General features: G+C 44.9%; 1 protein-coding gene across 4 annotated transcripts in view; it reads right to left on the reverse strand.

Annotated features, from left to right (window-relative positions):
* The window catches only part of FAM184B (family with sequence similarity 184 member B), a 77887-nt gene that overhangs the window by 7649 nt on the left and 55756 nt on the right, over positions 1 to 14482 (reverse strand). For 3 of the 4 annotated variants that reach the window (XM_053402769.1, XM_053402767.1, XM_053402766.1), the window contains 6 exons: positions 8293 to 8405; positions 8042 to 8171; positions 6568 to 6780; positions 5292 to 5445; positions 2882 to 2982; positions 1128 to 1312 (listed from right to left, as the gene is read on the reverse strand). In XM_053402769.1, coding sequence (XP_053258744.1) covers positions 1128 to 1312; positions 2882 to 2982; positions 5292 to 5445; positions 6568 to 6780; positions 8042 to 8171; positions 8293 to 8405 — 896 coding nt within the window. The remainder of the gene's footprint in view (positions 1 to 1127; positions 1313 to 2881; positions 2983 to 5291; positions 5446 to 6567; positions 6781 to 8041; positions 8172 to 8292; positions 8406 to 14482) is intronic. The other variant, XM_053402768.1, reaches the window with a different exon arrangement.

Here is a 14482-nt window from a genome sequence, read left to right on the forward strand (position 1 = left end):
CTACTGGGAAAACCATGGCTTTAACTATACGGACCTTTGTTGTCAAGGTGACGTCTCTACTTCTCAAGATGCTATCTAGGCCTGTCATTGCCCTTCTCCCAAGAAGCAGGCGTCTTTTAATTTCGTGGCTGCTGTCACCATCTGTGTTCAGTTAAGAAGGACCAATTGCCATTTCTTTTCTTGCCTCACATTGTTGTATTTCGTTTCTCTTATTATGTTATTTCGTTACAGTCTTCTTTATCATTAAAGCTTGGTTTACATTTACATGAGCCACTTATTTTTCTCAAAGGAAAAAAATGAAACTCTGTCGAGGAAAGGTGTGGAATATCCTAAACTTGGGTGAGTGAGGGGGATATTCCCAGTTTGCCAGGAGGACTGATTTTGTTAACTTAGCAGAAAAGTAAGAAATCAAGGTAACAATCTTTTTATAAAAGAATGGAAATGGTTTATGGAATATTTACAAATGAATTGTAAATGGATAAGAACATTGGCAGAATTACTGTAATAACCTGCAGTTTTATAAGAGTACATATTTGAAGTAGATAAATAAATGAGCAAATTAAGTTAATTTGGATACGCAGAAAATATTAAAAATAAATTTAAGGAACCCCAGAAAGAGGGGGAAGGAAGGCAATGTTTGAAATGTTTAAATGATTGTAATATTATTGAAATGTATAAAATTGAAAATCATAAAAAATTGTTAATCATCCCCCCATATCCACAATAGGGCCTTCTCAGTAGTGGCACCTTCCCTGTGGAACACCCTCCCGTCGGATGTCAAAGAGATAAACAATTATACAACTTTCCGTAGACATCTGAAGACAGCCCGGTATTGGGAAGCATTTAATGTTTGCTTTAATTTAATTTAATTTAATTTAATTTAATTTAATTTAATGTGGGGTACAAGAAATAAATTACTACTGCTGCTACTGCTATTGGTGTGATAGGCCAAAGTCTTACCTCATTCCACACAAAGGACTTTCAGCTAGGCCTAAGGCCACATAGTCCTATTCCCACTCTTCTAATGTCCTACCTCAACAATGGCGGTTGGGGACTAGATAGTATTCCTGAAATTCAGGGGGTGGATTGGGCCCTAGGGTGAAAGCGGCAGAATATCAGTGGTAAACCTTCTTTGTTGGCTCTCCTTATCTTGAAGCTGTGCAGACGTTTGTTTCTGCCGTTCCACATCTACGGTCAGCAGATCCATTGTCTCCTTAAGAAGGACATTCTCCTTTTTGAGCCCAGAATTTTCATGCTGACATTTTTCCAGCTCATCTTTAAGAGACTTCATCTGATTCTGGCAATTTTCTTCCTAAGGAAAATAGAAAAAACTGAGGTTTGCACCTTATGGATGTGGACGATACCATTCCATTTAGAAAATGCAGAAAAGGAGAAAGATCTGTTTCGGGGGTCTTTTGCTGAGTAACAGAAAACAGCTGCACATGTCTATTTCAACATGCAGCTGTATGAAATGCCCCCATGCGAGAGATTGTGTCTCTAAATCAGGAGTAGCCATGATGTCCTCTACATATGTTGCTGGTCTACATCCGCTATTCATCCCTGACCACTGGTCATACTGGTGGGAGTTGTAGCTAACAAACATACAATGGGCACGACGTTGGCTACCCCTGCTTTAAATTATCAGGTATATTCGATGATTCCACAGCAGTGCAGAAAAGGGTGTGGTAATGGACACAGGAGTCCGCTTCCTGAGAATGTGAGCTTTCATTTAGCAAAAAAAGCAGACAGCCCTTATGGAAGTGATGGTCAGGCTTGAAAATGTGGCTGGCAAAATCCATGCAATTTCTAGTGCTTAGCGTTCTCTATGGCTTGTTGACTCTCTCACGCAGTGGCAGCACCAGAAAAATATATCTAGGGGAGCACATAAGGGGCAAAGTATACTTCTAGGGGGTTAGATGTGTGCCACATGTTAAGATATTTGAGAGAAATATAACAGTATATGTTAATGACAGGAGCCCAGCAATGGGGGTGAAAGGGAAGGCAGGCATGTTTGGGGGAGATTTGCCCCCTGCTCTCCATGGTGCTGGCTATGCCCGAATACCCAAATACCCAAAAAAGGTAAAGGTCCATTAGGTCCAGTCGTGACCGACTCTGGGGTTGCGGCGCTCATCTCGCTTTATTGGCTGAGGGAGCCGGCGTACAGCTTCCGGGTCATGTGGCCAGCATGACTAAGCCGCTTCTGGCGAACCGGAGCAGCGCATGGAAACGCCGTTTACCTTCCCGCCGGAGCGGTACCTATTTAACTACTTGCACTTTGACATGCTTTCCAACTGCTAGGTTGGCAGGTGCAGGGACCAAGCAACGGGAGCTCACCCCGTCGCGGGGATTCGAACCGCCGACCTTCTGATCGGCAAGCCCTAGCCTCTGTGGTTTAACCCACAGCGCCACCCGTGTCCCACCCCTGACCAAATACCCCAAAAAAGCACTAAGTAAAATAGCAAAAAAGATCCCACAAATTTGTTTCAATTGCATAATGTATACAGGCTATAATACGTTTGGATTACCAATGTTTTATGGATGGTTTTTATGATTTTATTGTCTAAACTATGCCAATAAAGGCTGAATGAATGAATGAGTATACAAGCTAGAGAATTCTGCTCTTGATGCAGAATCTGGGTGACTGGTGTAAAATTTAACACAAGTGCATGTGGGAACAATCCCAAAGTACTGTCAACAGTGGCAAGCTTATTATAATATACAGTAAATATAAAGTACACTGATGGGCTTTTGAACTGAGAACTCTGTTCCTAAAAAAACAAACAGTAGAAGCCATTTAAAATCTTAAACAGAATTTGTCGCAACTGATCAAGAGTAGTTTGTTTGTGGCATCTGGTCAACAGTGGAGAAATAAGAAGTTTGCCTGCTGCTTCTTCGCAGTCACCATAGCCTTCAGTTCCTCTTGGAGTTCCGCCTTTTCTTTATTCTTTATCTGTTGCTCAGACAGCTCCCTTCTCAGAGATTCTAGAAACAAACGCAAACATGTGAAAAAACCGCAGGAAAGCTCTTCTGAAACAGGGAGAAGCTTTTAGGTACTAGGATCTCAGTAGGTGCTAAATGGACATCAAAGGAGCAGAGAACAATGTGATGTACACATGTGCATGCGTACATAGAATCATAGAATTGGAGAGTTGGAAGGAATCCCAAGGATCATCTAGTCCAACCCCCTGCAATGCAGCAACACGTGGCGCAGTTTAATGAACCCAGATGGATATGTGCATCCAAACACACCTCTGTATCGATGCTGGCTGAGTGAAGCTTGTTTCTGCACATAGATCTCTGCATCAGGACAATTACCGTATTTTTTGCTCCATAAGACACACCTGATGTGATGGCCTGGGATTCGGACTCAGAGGCTGAACCTGAGGAATCCCAGCCTGCACAGGAGTCCCCGCCTCCAGAACCAGTTGAGCCGGGGTTGGGGCCTGAGCCTGAAGGGTTCTCACCTGTGCTGGATCCTCAGGTCCAGCTGAGTCTGCTCTGGCTCCTGAGGTGATGGAGAACCCATTGCCTGCAGGTGCTCCACTCTCAGCCCCGTCAGGGGAAGCTGGGGTTGCCTCTGGGTCCGGTAACCCTCCAGCCTCTCCTGAGCTGCAGAGGCTCAGGGCAGAGAGGCGGAGGGAACTAAGTTCCCGCAGGAGGAGTGCTGGCCTCCAGGACAGGAGAGGCGAATCACCAGAGGATCGGGGCTGCCCTATGCCTCGGGGCAGATAAAAGCCAGCAAGCCCCAGTCCCAGGTTGCGGGAGCAACATTGTTGGTAGCCTGTTCCTGCTTGAACCCTGTCCTGCTCTTCTGCCAGAGTTCCTGACCTCACCCAACTCCCTGCCTTGGACCCCACCTCAGCTTTAACGGACAGCCTCTATATCGCATTCTCGACCTCGGACTGAACTCGGACCTCACCGCACAGTTAGCCCTTGGGACCAGTACACCTGACCATAAGATGCACCTAGTTTTTAGAGGGGGAAAGCAGAAAAAAAATATTCTGCGCAGAGCATGTAAGCGGCTCTTGCTTTTCTTGCTTTAAACCCTTCTGTCCCTCCTCCCGCTTCGCTGAGAAGCCAGCAGAGCAAGAGCGATAGCTGCACAGCGCCTCTTGTTCTGCTGGCTTCCCAGCAAAGCGGGATGAGGGACGAAGGGGAGCCCTTACAAGGGAGCGCTGAGCAGAGCCGGTATGCATCCCAGATGCGAATGCAGGCGGGAGGCTCTGCTCAGCGCTCCTTTTAAAGAGCCGCGCGGAGCTTGGGGGCTTTACCACGAGGTGGGAGAAGGGATGGATGGGCTGCCCTTCTCCCTCCTCAGGGAAAAGCCCCCAAGAGCCGCACACACGCTCCACGCAGCTCTTTAAAGGGTGCGCTGAGCAGAGCCTCCCACCTGCATTCGCTCCATAAGACGCACACACATTTCCCCTTACTTTTTAGGAGGGAAAAAGTGCATCTTATGGAGCGAAAAATACCATATATTAGGGCTACACCCATTATTATTATTATTATTATTGGGGGGAGGTTAATTCTACTAAACAAAAGCTGCCCTTTGGAGGATAAGCCTTTTCTCCAAAGTCACTGGGCTTCCTTGAGGCCACTTGTTTGCTGTACAATTGTCGTCCCTCCCTCTCTTGCCAACAGGGAGATAATCTGCCTGCTGTACATCGCACTGCAGACCCGCTCCTGAAAACTGGTGGTTGCCACCTGCAAAAGGAGGCAACGCATTTGCATTCTTGTTCACCTGGCCCCGAAAGGTGGCTGAAATGGAGAAGAGGGCTTTTCTGCATGGACAGAAGATTTTGTAACAGGAAAAATTCCCCAATTCCGACGATTTATTGACTTGCATAGTTGTAGTTATTATTCACAGACAATTGGCATTTAAAACAACAACAGCAGCTTTATCAGAGAATCATTCTGGGGCCTATTCTCACAAGCACTTGAACATATTGTGTGAAAAACTTGCCCAAGGTGCTACTTGATCCATAGTAAGCAGCCACTTCCAACAATTTCCACATGGAAACTTTGGCAACTGTTTTTGTTAAGAAGAAGAAGTGGGGAAATGGATGTTTCCTAGCATGGCAGAGAGCCAAACCTTCCACATGGCAATAGGTGGAAGTGGCAGCTTTCCACGGATCAGGTACCATCATGGGCAGGTTTCATTAGTTAAGTCCATTAATTTCAGTGGGTCTACTCTGAGTAAAACTTAGTTGAATACAACCCAAGGGAAACAATCGAGTGACTAATTGTCAAGTGCCCTAGTCATTACTAAAGTGACTTGTTTAATGTTGTACCTATCAGCAGTGACTGTGGCTTTTGTATCCTCTCAAGTTCGCTCTCCAACTCTTCTCTCGCCTTCTCTTCCAATGCCTGCATTTCCAGGCTGTGTGTCTGCTGCTGGATATTGAAGCCGTCGTTATATTTCTGCTTCCATGACTCCTCTGCTTCCTGCAAACAAAGAAAAATTCAAGCCTTTAAACTCCTGTTGTAAGTGGAAGTGTTGACTGATCATGGGTTTTTAGAGATGGAATGTTTAAATTTGAACTCTGTTGACTCAATCCTTTTGGTTCTCTAGTTTACCCAAATAACCCAAGTCTGTTCTAGTTTACTCTTTAGTAACGGTTGTGGATTTCTGTTTTCAGATTAATAGTCTTATAGTCCTTGATTTGGAGAGAGTCAGATGGCTTTGATTTGACGCCATTGATTCAATCCCAAGTTGCTGAGAGAGGATTTGCTCCACAGACCTATCAGCCTTTTAACCGTGGTTAAGATTAGAGCCAGCTGGGTCTGCACTAGCCTTTTCTTGCACTGGTTAGTTAGGAGGAGACTGGTCTGGAGAAACCAGGAAAGATCAATAAGGCTGCAATCCTCCATCCATTTACTTAAGAGCAAGCCCCAGTGATTTCCACAGCATGCTGAGTAGACATGTAAAGGAATACACTGTAAACCATCCACATCTCTCAGATCCAAATTCTTTTATGTATGTATGTCGCTCGCTTTCATGTCCATCTCTATTCAAGAACACAACTGCCATGCCCAGAAGCTGGGGGAACATTTATCTGCTGTGACCTTGATCCTCAAATGGTTAAGGCTCAGAATAAAGGAAAATACCGCATTTTTCGCTCTATAAGACTTTTTCCCTCCTAAAAAGTAAGGGGGAATGTGTGTGCGTGTTATGGAATGAATGCAGGTTGCGTGGCTATCCCAGAAGCCAGAACAGCGAGAGGGATCACTGCGCAGCGCTCCCACTTGCTGTTCTAGCTTCTGGCTTAGCCCCTCTGTCCCTTCCCCCACCTCCCGGAAAAGCCCCCAAGAGTCACACTCCCTTTCACAAGCCGCGCGGAGTGACAGGCTGCCCTTCTCCCTCCTCGGGGAAAAGTCCCCAAGAGCCGCACACACGCTCCACGCAGCTTGTGAAAGGGAGCGCTGAGCAGAGCCTGGGATGCATACAGGCTCTGCTCAGCACTCCCTTTAAAGAATTTCCCCCCCCTTCCATTCCCCCTCTAAAAACTAGGTGTGCCTTACGGAGCGAAAAATACGGTAAATCAGCACTGCCAGTACAAATCTAACCTCAAGCTCTTGATTTTTGCTTTTCTCCAGGAGATTTATGGCTCTTTGGTGAGACACCTCCAGCTGCACTTTAATATCTTGGCTTTGCTTAATGGTATCCTGAAGATCTTGCAGAAGCTTTTCTCTCTCCTTACTGGACAGTAGTTCCTGTTCTTCAAGGGCTTCCCTGAAAGCATTGGCTTGCTGCTCTAAAGCTTCCTTCAGCTGTGCAACCTTCAAATATTAGAATCCAACAAGACACAGTCATTAACCACAGCAGTTACCTCCCATCACAAGCCCGTTCAAAGAACAACTTGTTCAAAAGAAAATATCCTTTATTATTCTTTGAAAATGTATTCTCAGGTAAGCTAGACTTACTTGCTTCTACCAATCTTAAAAGGTAAAGGGACCATTAGGTCCAGTCGTGGCCGACTCTGGGGTTGCGGCGCTCATCTCGCTTTATTGGCCAAGGGAGCCGGCGTACAGCTTCCGGGTCATGTGGCCAGCATGAGTACGCCACTTCTGGCGAATCAGAGCAGCGCACAGAAACGCCATTTACCTTCCCGCTGGAGCGGTACCTATTTATCTACTTGCACTTTGATGTGCCCTTGAACTGCTAGATGGGCAGGAGCTGGGACCGAGCAACGGGAGCTCACCCCGTGGAAGGGATTCAAACCGCCAACCTTCCAATCGGCAAGCCCTAGGCTCTGTGGTTTAGACCACAGCGCCACCCGCGTTACATGACTTACATGACTTTAATTCAACATAACCTATACCTGATTTCAGGCCAGTGAAAACTAGCTGCTTGGAAGAAATTACTGTTGGTCACTGGGATTGCACAGCCTGTTGCCCCAATTGATGTCTGGGTCAAAAAGCAGTTTTAAGAAATAATGGTTTTTACTGTCATTCCTATGCTCCTAATGAAGTATTCTGATGAAAGCCAGCTAAGCTTTATTTATAGCATCTAAATTCTCCATTCTTATGCCTATCTGTGTTCTCAAACTTCCTGAACTCCAGTAAAACACATCCCCTTTTCCATCTGTGTTCAACTCTCCACATAGCAATGAAAGTTTCTCTCCATGAGCAAAAGAGATCTCTGCTTGGAGCATCCTCTCGTAGCCAAAATGGAGAGGTGCCTGCCACGTTCTTATGCTCCATGGATCCTGCCTATTCTACAAGGAGCTTGGGGCAATGTATTAGATCTTATTCCATTTTTGTCCTTGCAAAAGCTCTAGAGGTAAGTTCAGCTGAAAGCTGATGAGTCATCATTTGCAGCTGATCTCAGATCTGACAAGGGTCTTTCTTTAACTTGTAGAGGCAGACTTCTATGTGTGACACAATTATAGCGCGGCTGAAGGCACGGGGCTTTCAGTCCCATTGCTGAAGTTTACTGTCATTTCTATATGCACTGGGCTGAGTTTTACATATGCAGCTGGCCTGCTGTTCAAAGGAATGCATTTGTCATGAAATATCAATACAGAATTCGCCACTGTACTTGAGCTTGCAATTCTGTCTTTTGGTAGTACCATTCCTCTTGCAAAGCTTGCATTTCTTTGGCCTTCTCCTTTGGGAAACTGGCGACGGTATGCCTGACTTCTCTTTTTGGTGCACCTCCAGAGTCCAACCTTGAAGAAAGAGTATTTGTTGCATTACGAAAAGAATACCAGTATCTTCCAACACAATAATTACCAGACTTGAAGTTTACAGTCTTTAGGGTGGATCAGGACCGCCCACCCCACTAAATACCTTGACTTCTCTTCATTTTTGGCACCAGAAGGAGCTGCTGGCTGTTCTCTCCCTTTTGCTCTCTCTTTATGTTGTTTGGCGATGTCTTTCTGTTTTACAAATGCGTCCTGGGACTAAACAATAAATGCCAAGATAAAGCTTCAGTTAGGATGTTATCGTACATACTAAGCCTTCTCTCCCAAGCTTTTCAAATGGAGTGTAATTGTTCCCCTCCCATTACTACGCATCCTCCCCCCATTGCCATTTCCCCTCTCAGAATGTATGTGGGGAGGGGGAATATTCTCAAAGTACTAGGTTGACGTTTCAAAGGCAGTGTGGCCTATTAATAATAATAATAATAATAATAATAATAATAATAATAATAATAATAATATTTTATTTATATCCTGCCCTCCCCAGAGCATCTAACAACAATAAAAGTAACACAGCATTCTAAAATCAATTCATTTTAACCCCTAGGTGGTTGTCACCAATGGAGGCTAAGGAAGTCAAAAAACTCAATATGGAATCTAAATGGCCAAAATATTGGGAAATTATAGAACAAGAAGGTGGAAATGTGAAATTACAAAGCTATGAGAAACTGAAGTCTAAAGTAAGAGATTGGCTTCATTATTACCAGATAAATGAAGTATTTAAACAGGACAGGAAAATTGGCTTCCAGGTGGAAAAGTCAAAGTTAGAAACAGAATTGTTAGAACCCAATACTAAGAATCTGTCAAGAATGTACAACTTGCTGTTGAAATGGAATACACAGGATGAAACGGTTAAATCAGCTATGATTAAATGGGCACAGGACATTGGACATGATATTATGTTTGCTGACTGGGAACAGTTATGGACCACCGGAATGAAGTTTACGGCATGTAATGCCTTAAGAGAGAATATTATGAAAATGATCTATAGGTGGTACATGACCCCAGTCAAGCTTGCAAAAATCTACCATTTGCCCAATAATAAATGCTGGAAATGTAATGAAACTGAAGGTACTTTCTATCACCTTTGGTGGACGTGCCCAAGGATTAAGGTCTTCTGGGAAATGATTTATAATGAAATTAAGAAGGTACTTAAGTGTACCTTTCATAAGAAACCAGAGGCTTTTCTCCTGGACATGGTAGGCCAATCGGTGTCAAAGAAAGATAGGACGTTTTTTATGTATGCTACAACAGCAGCAAGAGTTTTACTAGCAAAGTATTGGAAGACACAAGAACTACCCACGCTGGAAGAGTGGCAGACGAAGGTGATTGACTACATGGGACTGGCAGAGATGACGGGCAGAATCCGTGACCAAGGGAAAGAGACGGTGGAAGAAGATTGGAAGAAATTTAAATTTTATCTTAAAAATTGTTGCAAAATTACTGAGTGTTAAAATGTCATGGGTAAAGCATAGCAGATTTGCAGCGATAAATGACTGGACAAGAGGAAAGAAAAGGGTTAAAGAAAGGGATTTATAAGTAATTTAGATCAGGGGTTGCTGAAAAAGTTTAAAACAGGGATGCAGAAAAGGGAGGCATGGGGAAGTCGTTGAAATTGGGTATAAGGAAAAAAAGACTATGAAATTATACATGTTTTTATGTTTGTTTGTCTATGTATTGTTGTTTGTAATGTCTTATATTATATGTTGAAAAACCAATAAAAATTTATAAAAAAAAAAATCAATTCATTTTAAAATCAATTCAAAATCAAATTAATGGCAACCATTGGGCTAAAGTTCTGTAAGGATTACCAAAGGAGGGGTCAGGCTGTGCCTTGGCCAAAGGCCTGTGGCACAGCTCTGTCTTGCAAGCCCTGTGGAAAGATGTCAAGTCCCGCAGGGCCCTAGTCTCTTGTGACAGAGCGTTCCACCAGATCAGAGCCACAGCCGAAAAAGCCCTGGCTCTGGTTGAGGCCAGCCTAACCTCCCTGTGACCCGGGATCTCCAAGATGTTTTCGTTTGAAGACCGTAAGGTCCTCCGTGGGACACACCAGGAGAGGCGGTCCCGTAGGTACGAGGGTCCTAGGCCGTATATGGAAATGGAAGTGCCACTTTTTCCCAGCCTACTGCTATTGCTGACTGTCAATCCCTTTCCACCCACTTGCCTCAACTTTGTGACATGCGGAAGCTTTTTGCCACATCCCTTTGATCAGTTTTAGGGGTGGTGGGGAAGAAATCAGTGCAGCCCTTTGAGCATAAATACCTCAGGGTTCTGCCGTATGAGTCTCCATGGCTCAGTTCTCCAAAACTTTCTTTGGTCTGCATTCCCCTCTCCCTGACACCCCACAGACCAGAATAAAAATGACCGCAACCATCTGACTTGTCAGACACACATGGGTTGACAGAGTCAAATGTGGTTTCCTTAATTTAGTCAGGCACATAGCCAAATATTTAGCTTAAAATTACACAGGAAAGAGGTAGGGGAATCATGAACACAAACTAAACACGTACGTCATCTGATATGCATAGGGCTGAGCCAAGATTATCCATCCAATTTCAACCGTCTCGTTGAAAACAATTTTCATTTTTGTTGGGCTGGAGAGACTCACGGATACTTTCACTCAGCGCTATTTTTCTAGAAAAACAGGTGCCAGAACTCACCACAAATGCTTCTCTTGTTCTCTTAATAATGGCAATGATGCCGACCTGAGAAGTGCCAGAACTGAGTTCCAGCTTTGAAAAGCCCTGCTTTTACTATGGTATCCATGCCCAGGATACCAAATCACTTATCACAGGAAACAGAATGGGAAGCCCCAGAGACGTGCTTCTTAAGGCTTCGGCGAATGTCCCGTCAAGTTAATCTGTAAGCTCAGGGAAGCTATCCAACCCAACTGAGCAAATTTCAGGCAGCCATCTGTTGACATACCCTTTTCAGACCACGGACCCATCTTTATCCAGTACAGACATCACAGGACCACACTCAATTTTGATGCCCCTAAGTAAGTTGATGTCAGGATCAGGGCAGAGGAGGAGGAGTGGTGAAGACTGCCTCCCCATCCTTACCCTTTGGGCGGGGGCAGGGAGAGGGAGAGGAAGACAGTATAGTGTTATGTACTGAGTTGAATAGGATCCAGAATGAAGCAGTCTGATTGGTCCACAGGAGCCACCCAATCCAGCTCCAGGTGGAAGTGAATCCGCAACCTGATTGGCCTACAGGAGAATCCAGGAATTAGACAATCACGTGGGGCCCATTGTGTAAATAATGTATATAAATCAGATATTCTGGGGGAACTTCCATTCCTCCTCACCACTATGAGCTGAATAAAGAGCATGAAATCCACTCTTGACTCCGAGTACAGTAGTACCTCGGGTTACATATGCTTCAGGTTACATATGCTTCAGGTTACAGACTCCGCTAACCCAGAAACAGTACCTCGGGTTAAGAACTTTGCTTCAGGATGAGAACAGAAATCGTGCTCCGGCGGCGCGGCAGCAGCAGGAGGCCCCATTAGCTAAAGTGGTGCTTCAGGTTAAGAACAGTTTCAGGTTAAGAACGGACCTCTGGAACGAATTAAGTACTTAACCCGAGGTACCATTGTATATTTCATATAGATTTACAACAGTGGTTTGCGGGAGGTTACAGCTCAGAGGCAGATAAGGGGGAAAGTTGGGAAATAATTGGAGAGGAGGAGCAGGCAGATAAAGGTAAAGGTAAAGGGACCCCTGACCATTAGGTCCAGTCGTGGCTGACTGGGGTTGCGGCGCTCATCTCGCTTTATTGGCCAAGGGAGCCGGCGTACAGCTTCTGGGTCATGTGGCCAGCAGAACTAAGCCGCTTCTGGCGAACCAGAGCAGCGCACGGAAATGCTGTTTACCTTCCCGCCGGAGCGGTACCTATTTATCTACTTGCACTTGACGTGCTTTTGAACTGCTAGGTTGGCAGGAGCAGGGACCGAGCAACGGGAGCTCACCCCGTCGCAGGGATTCAAACCGCCGACCTTCTGATCGGCAAGTCCTAGGCTCTGTGGTTTAACCCACAGCGCCATCCCTGCCCGGCATTTTCTTCTTCTTTCCCTGTTTGTAGCCAATGTGCAAAAGGCGATATAGAAATAAGCTGCATGTATAAATAAACCAATGAAACAAATCAAGAAAAGGAAAGATGGTATTTCCTTTTCACCGGCAGTCCCAATTCTGATCACGCAAGAGAAAAACAAACAAATCCAGAGAGGCAGGGGTGCTTATTTCCTTTCAAAATTAGCCTAGAAAGCTGCTGATAGTTGTTACCCTCCTCTGTTTGTGTAGGTGTGAAGCACATAAATGTTAATGCACCCCCTGGGTGCCTCTCCTCCTCTTGAGCTCTGATAATGAAGTGAGCGGAAGTTGCACAGAATAACTTTAAAGCAAAATGTTAGGGATTAACAGTTCACATTTCCCTCGTTTAAAGGGAAAAAAGCTTTCATCTCAGATCCTGCAAATAAAACATTTATGGAGAATACTAAGCATCTGAACTCCAGTTGTGCTTTTGTAGGTTAAGAAGGTACCAGGGGAGGAATCAATGATTGAAAATACTCTGAATGCCAACAGAAAGATCAAATTAGCTGGGTACAAATTAATTGAGCAAGCTCAGCTAAGCCTGGAGGCAGGCAGTGTTAGAGAAATAGCTGCTTGTGGTGCGTTTACTCATTTCACTTTTGTCTCTGGTAAACTGGCTTTGCGGGTTTTTATATGGTTTCAAAAATTTGCAAAGCCTGTTTGACCAGAGGTAATAGTAAAGGTAAAGGGACCCCTGACCATTAGGTCCAGTCGTGACCAACTCTGGGGTTGCGGCGCTCATCTCGCTTTATTGGCCAAGGGAGACGGCATACAGCTTCCGGGTCATGTGGCCAGCAGGACTAAGCCGCTTCTGGCAAACCAGAGCAGCGCACGGAAACGCCGTTTACCTTCCCGCCAGAGTGGTACCTATTTATCTACTTGCACTTTGACGTGCTTTCGAACTGCTAGGTTGGCAGGAGTAGGGACCGAGCAACGGGAGCTCACCCCGTCACGGGGATTTGAACCGCCGACCTTCTGATTGGCAAGTCCTAGGCTCTGTGGTTTAACCCACAGCGCCACCCGTGTCCCTATAGGTAATAGAAGGCCAACACAAACATGTGTGTCTATGTCTGTGTCTCTGTGTGTGAGAGCTGGGCAGGAAATATCTGTCTGGTGGACCACTGTCTACCTGTGCCTCTTCCCGGGAAAAGGGAAACCACTTTGTCAAGAGCCCACGCTTACATTGAACTGCGTGTGAAAATTATGAGTGACAGTTCATTGTGACAATACAAGGTTAGCTGGAAACTTGGATCTGTGAAAACAGGCAGTGGGAGCTGCAGTTCCTTAACAGCCTAATTTGCTTGTTCATCGGCACCCAGTTTGCCAGTTAGCTTTCAGCTTTGCTGACTTTGTTATGCCATTAAAGAGGCACAAGACATTTTGCTACCTGAGGTGGAACAGCAAATGCCCCTTGCACAAGTCATGGAGCACAATACTTAAGGCCAACAATGTTATCCTGGCATCTGCAGCCTAGTATTTCTGAAGCACCTCTCTCTCCTCTTGGCCATAAAAATACAATACTAAATTAAGTAACTGACAACTTTCTGCTCTTTCATGATGCACAAGATCAGCTGCCAGAGGAGGCATGTGAAGAATGGCTTCTGTTGATGACCTTAGGGTGCTCCATTAGGTCTCAAGTGTGTAGGGTTTTTATAGGACAGAACCAGCACCCAGAACTGGATTTGGAAATAATCTGGAAGTCAGTGCAGATGAGAAAGGCTCTTTCTTGTTCCTCTGCCTTGCAATAGTTAAAGTGAATTATCCCGAAATGTTGCTATGCCTGATGTTGTTGTGAGCTACTTAAAGCATGGTTTGCCAAAGAAAAGAGGCATTACAACTTAGCTGGAACTGGAAACTCTTATTCCACCTTTTCTCCTCCCTGCAGTGAGTTTCCCCAACACTTATTAGAATAATGGACCTTCTTTTGGAAAGTTGTATTGTATTAAGCAAGTATCTGGCAAAGTATCAGCAAGAGTGTCTGGGTATAAAAAAATGGCCTGAATTATAACAACTTTAGCTGTAACATTTTTGTCTATTCCACATAGGCTGAATTTGGTGTTGGGCCAAAACGTGCCTTACGCAGGCAAGGAAGTTATTTTTAGTTTACAGTTGTGCCCAAGTTAGAACTGCATTGCTGAGAGCATGCCGCTTCAACTGGGAAGAAGAAACTAAAGCCTGTTCCATTGC

Source organism: Podarcis raffonei, chromosome 9 (assembly GCF_027172205.1).
Source record: "Podarcis raffonei isolate rPodRaf1 chromosome 9, rPodRaf1.pri, whole genome shotgun sequence".
NCBI classification, from domain to species: Eukaryota; Metazoa; Chordata; class Lepidosauria; order Squamata; family Lacertidae; genus Podarcis; species Podarcis raffonei.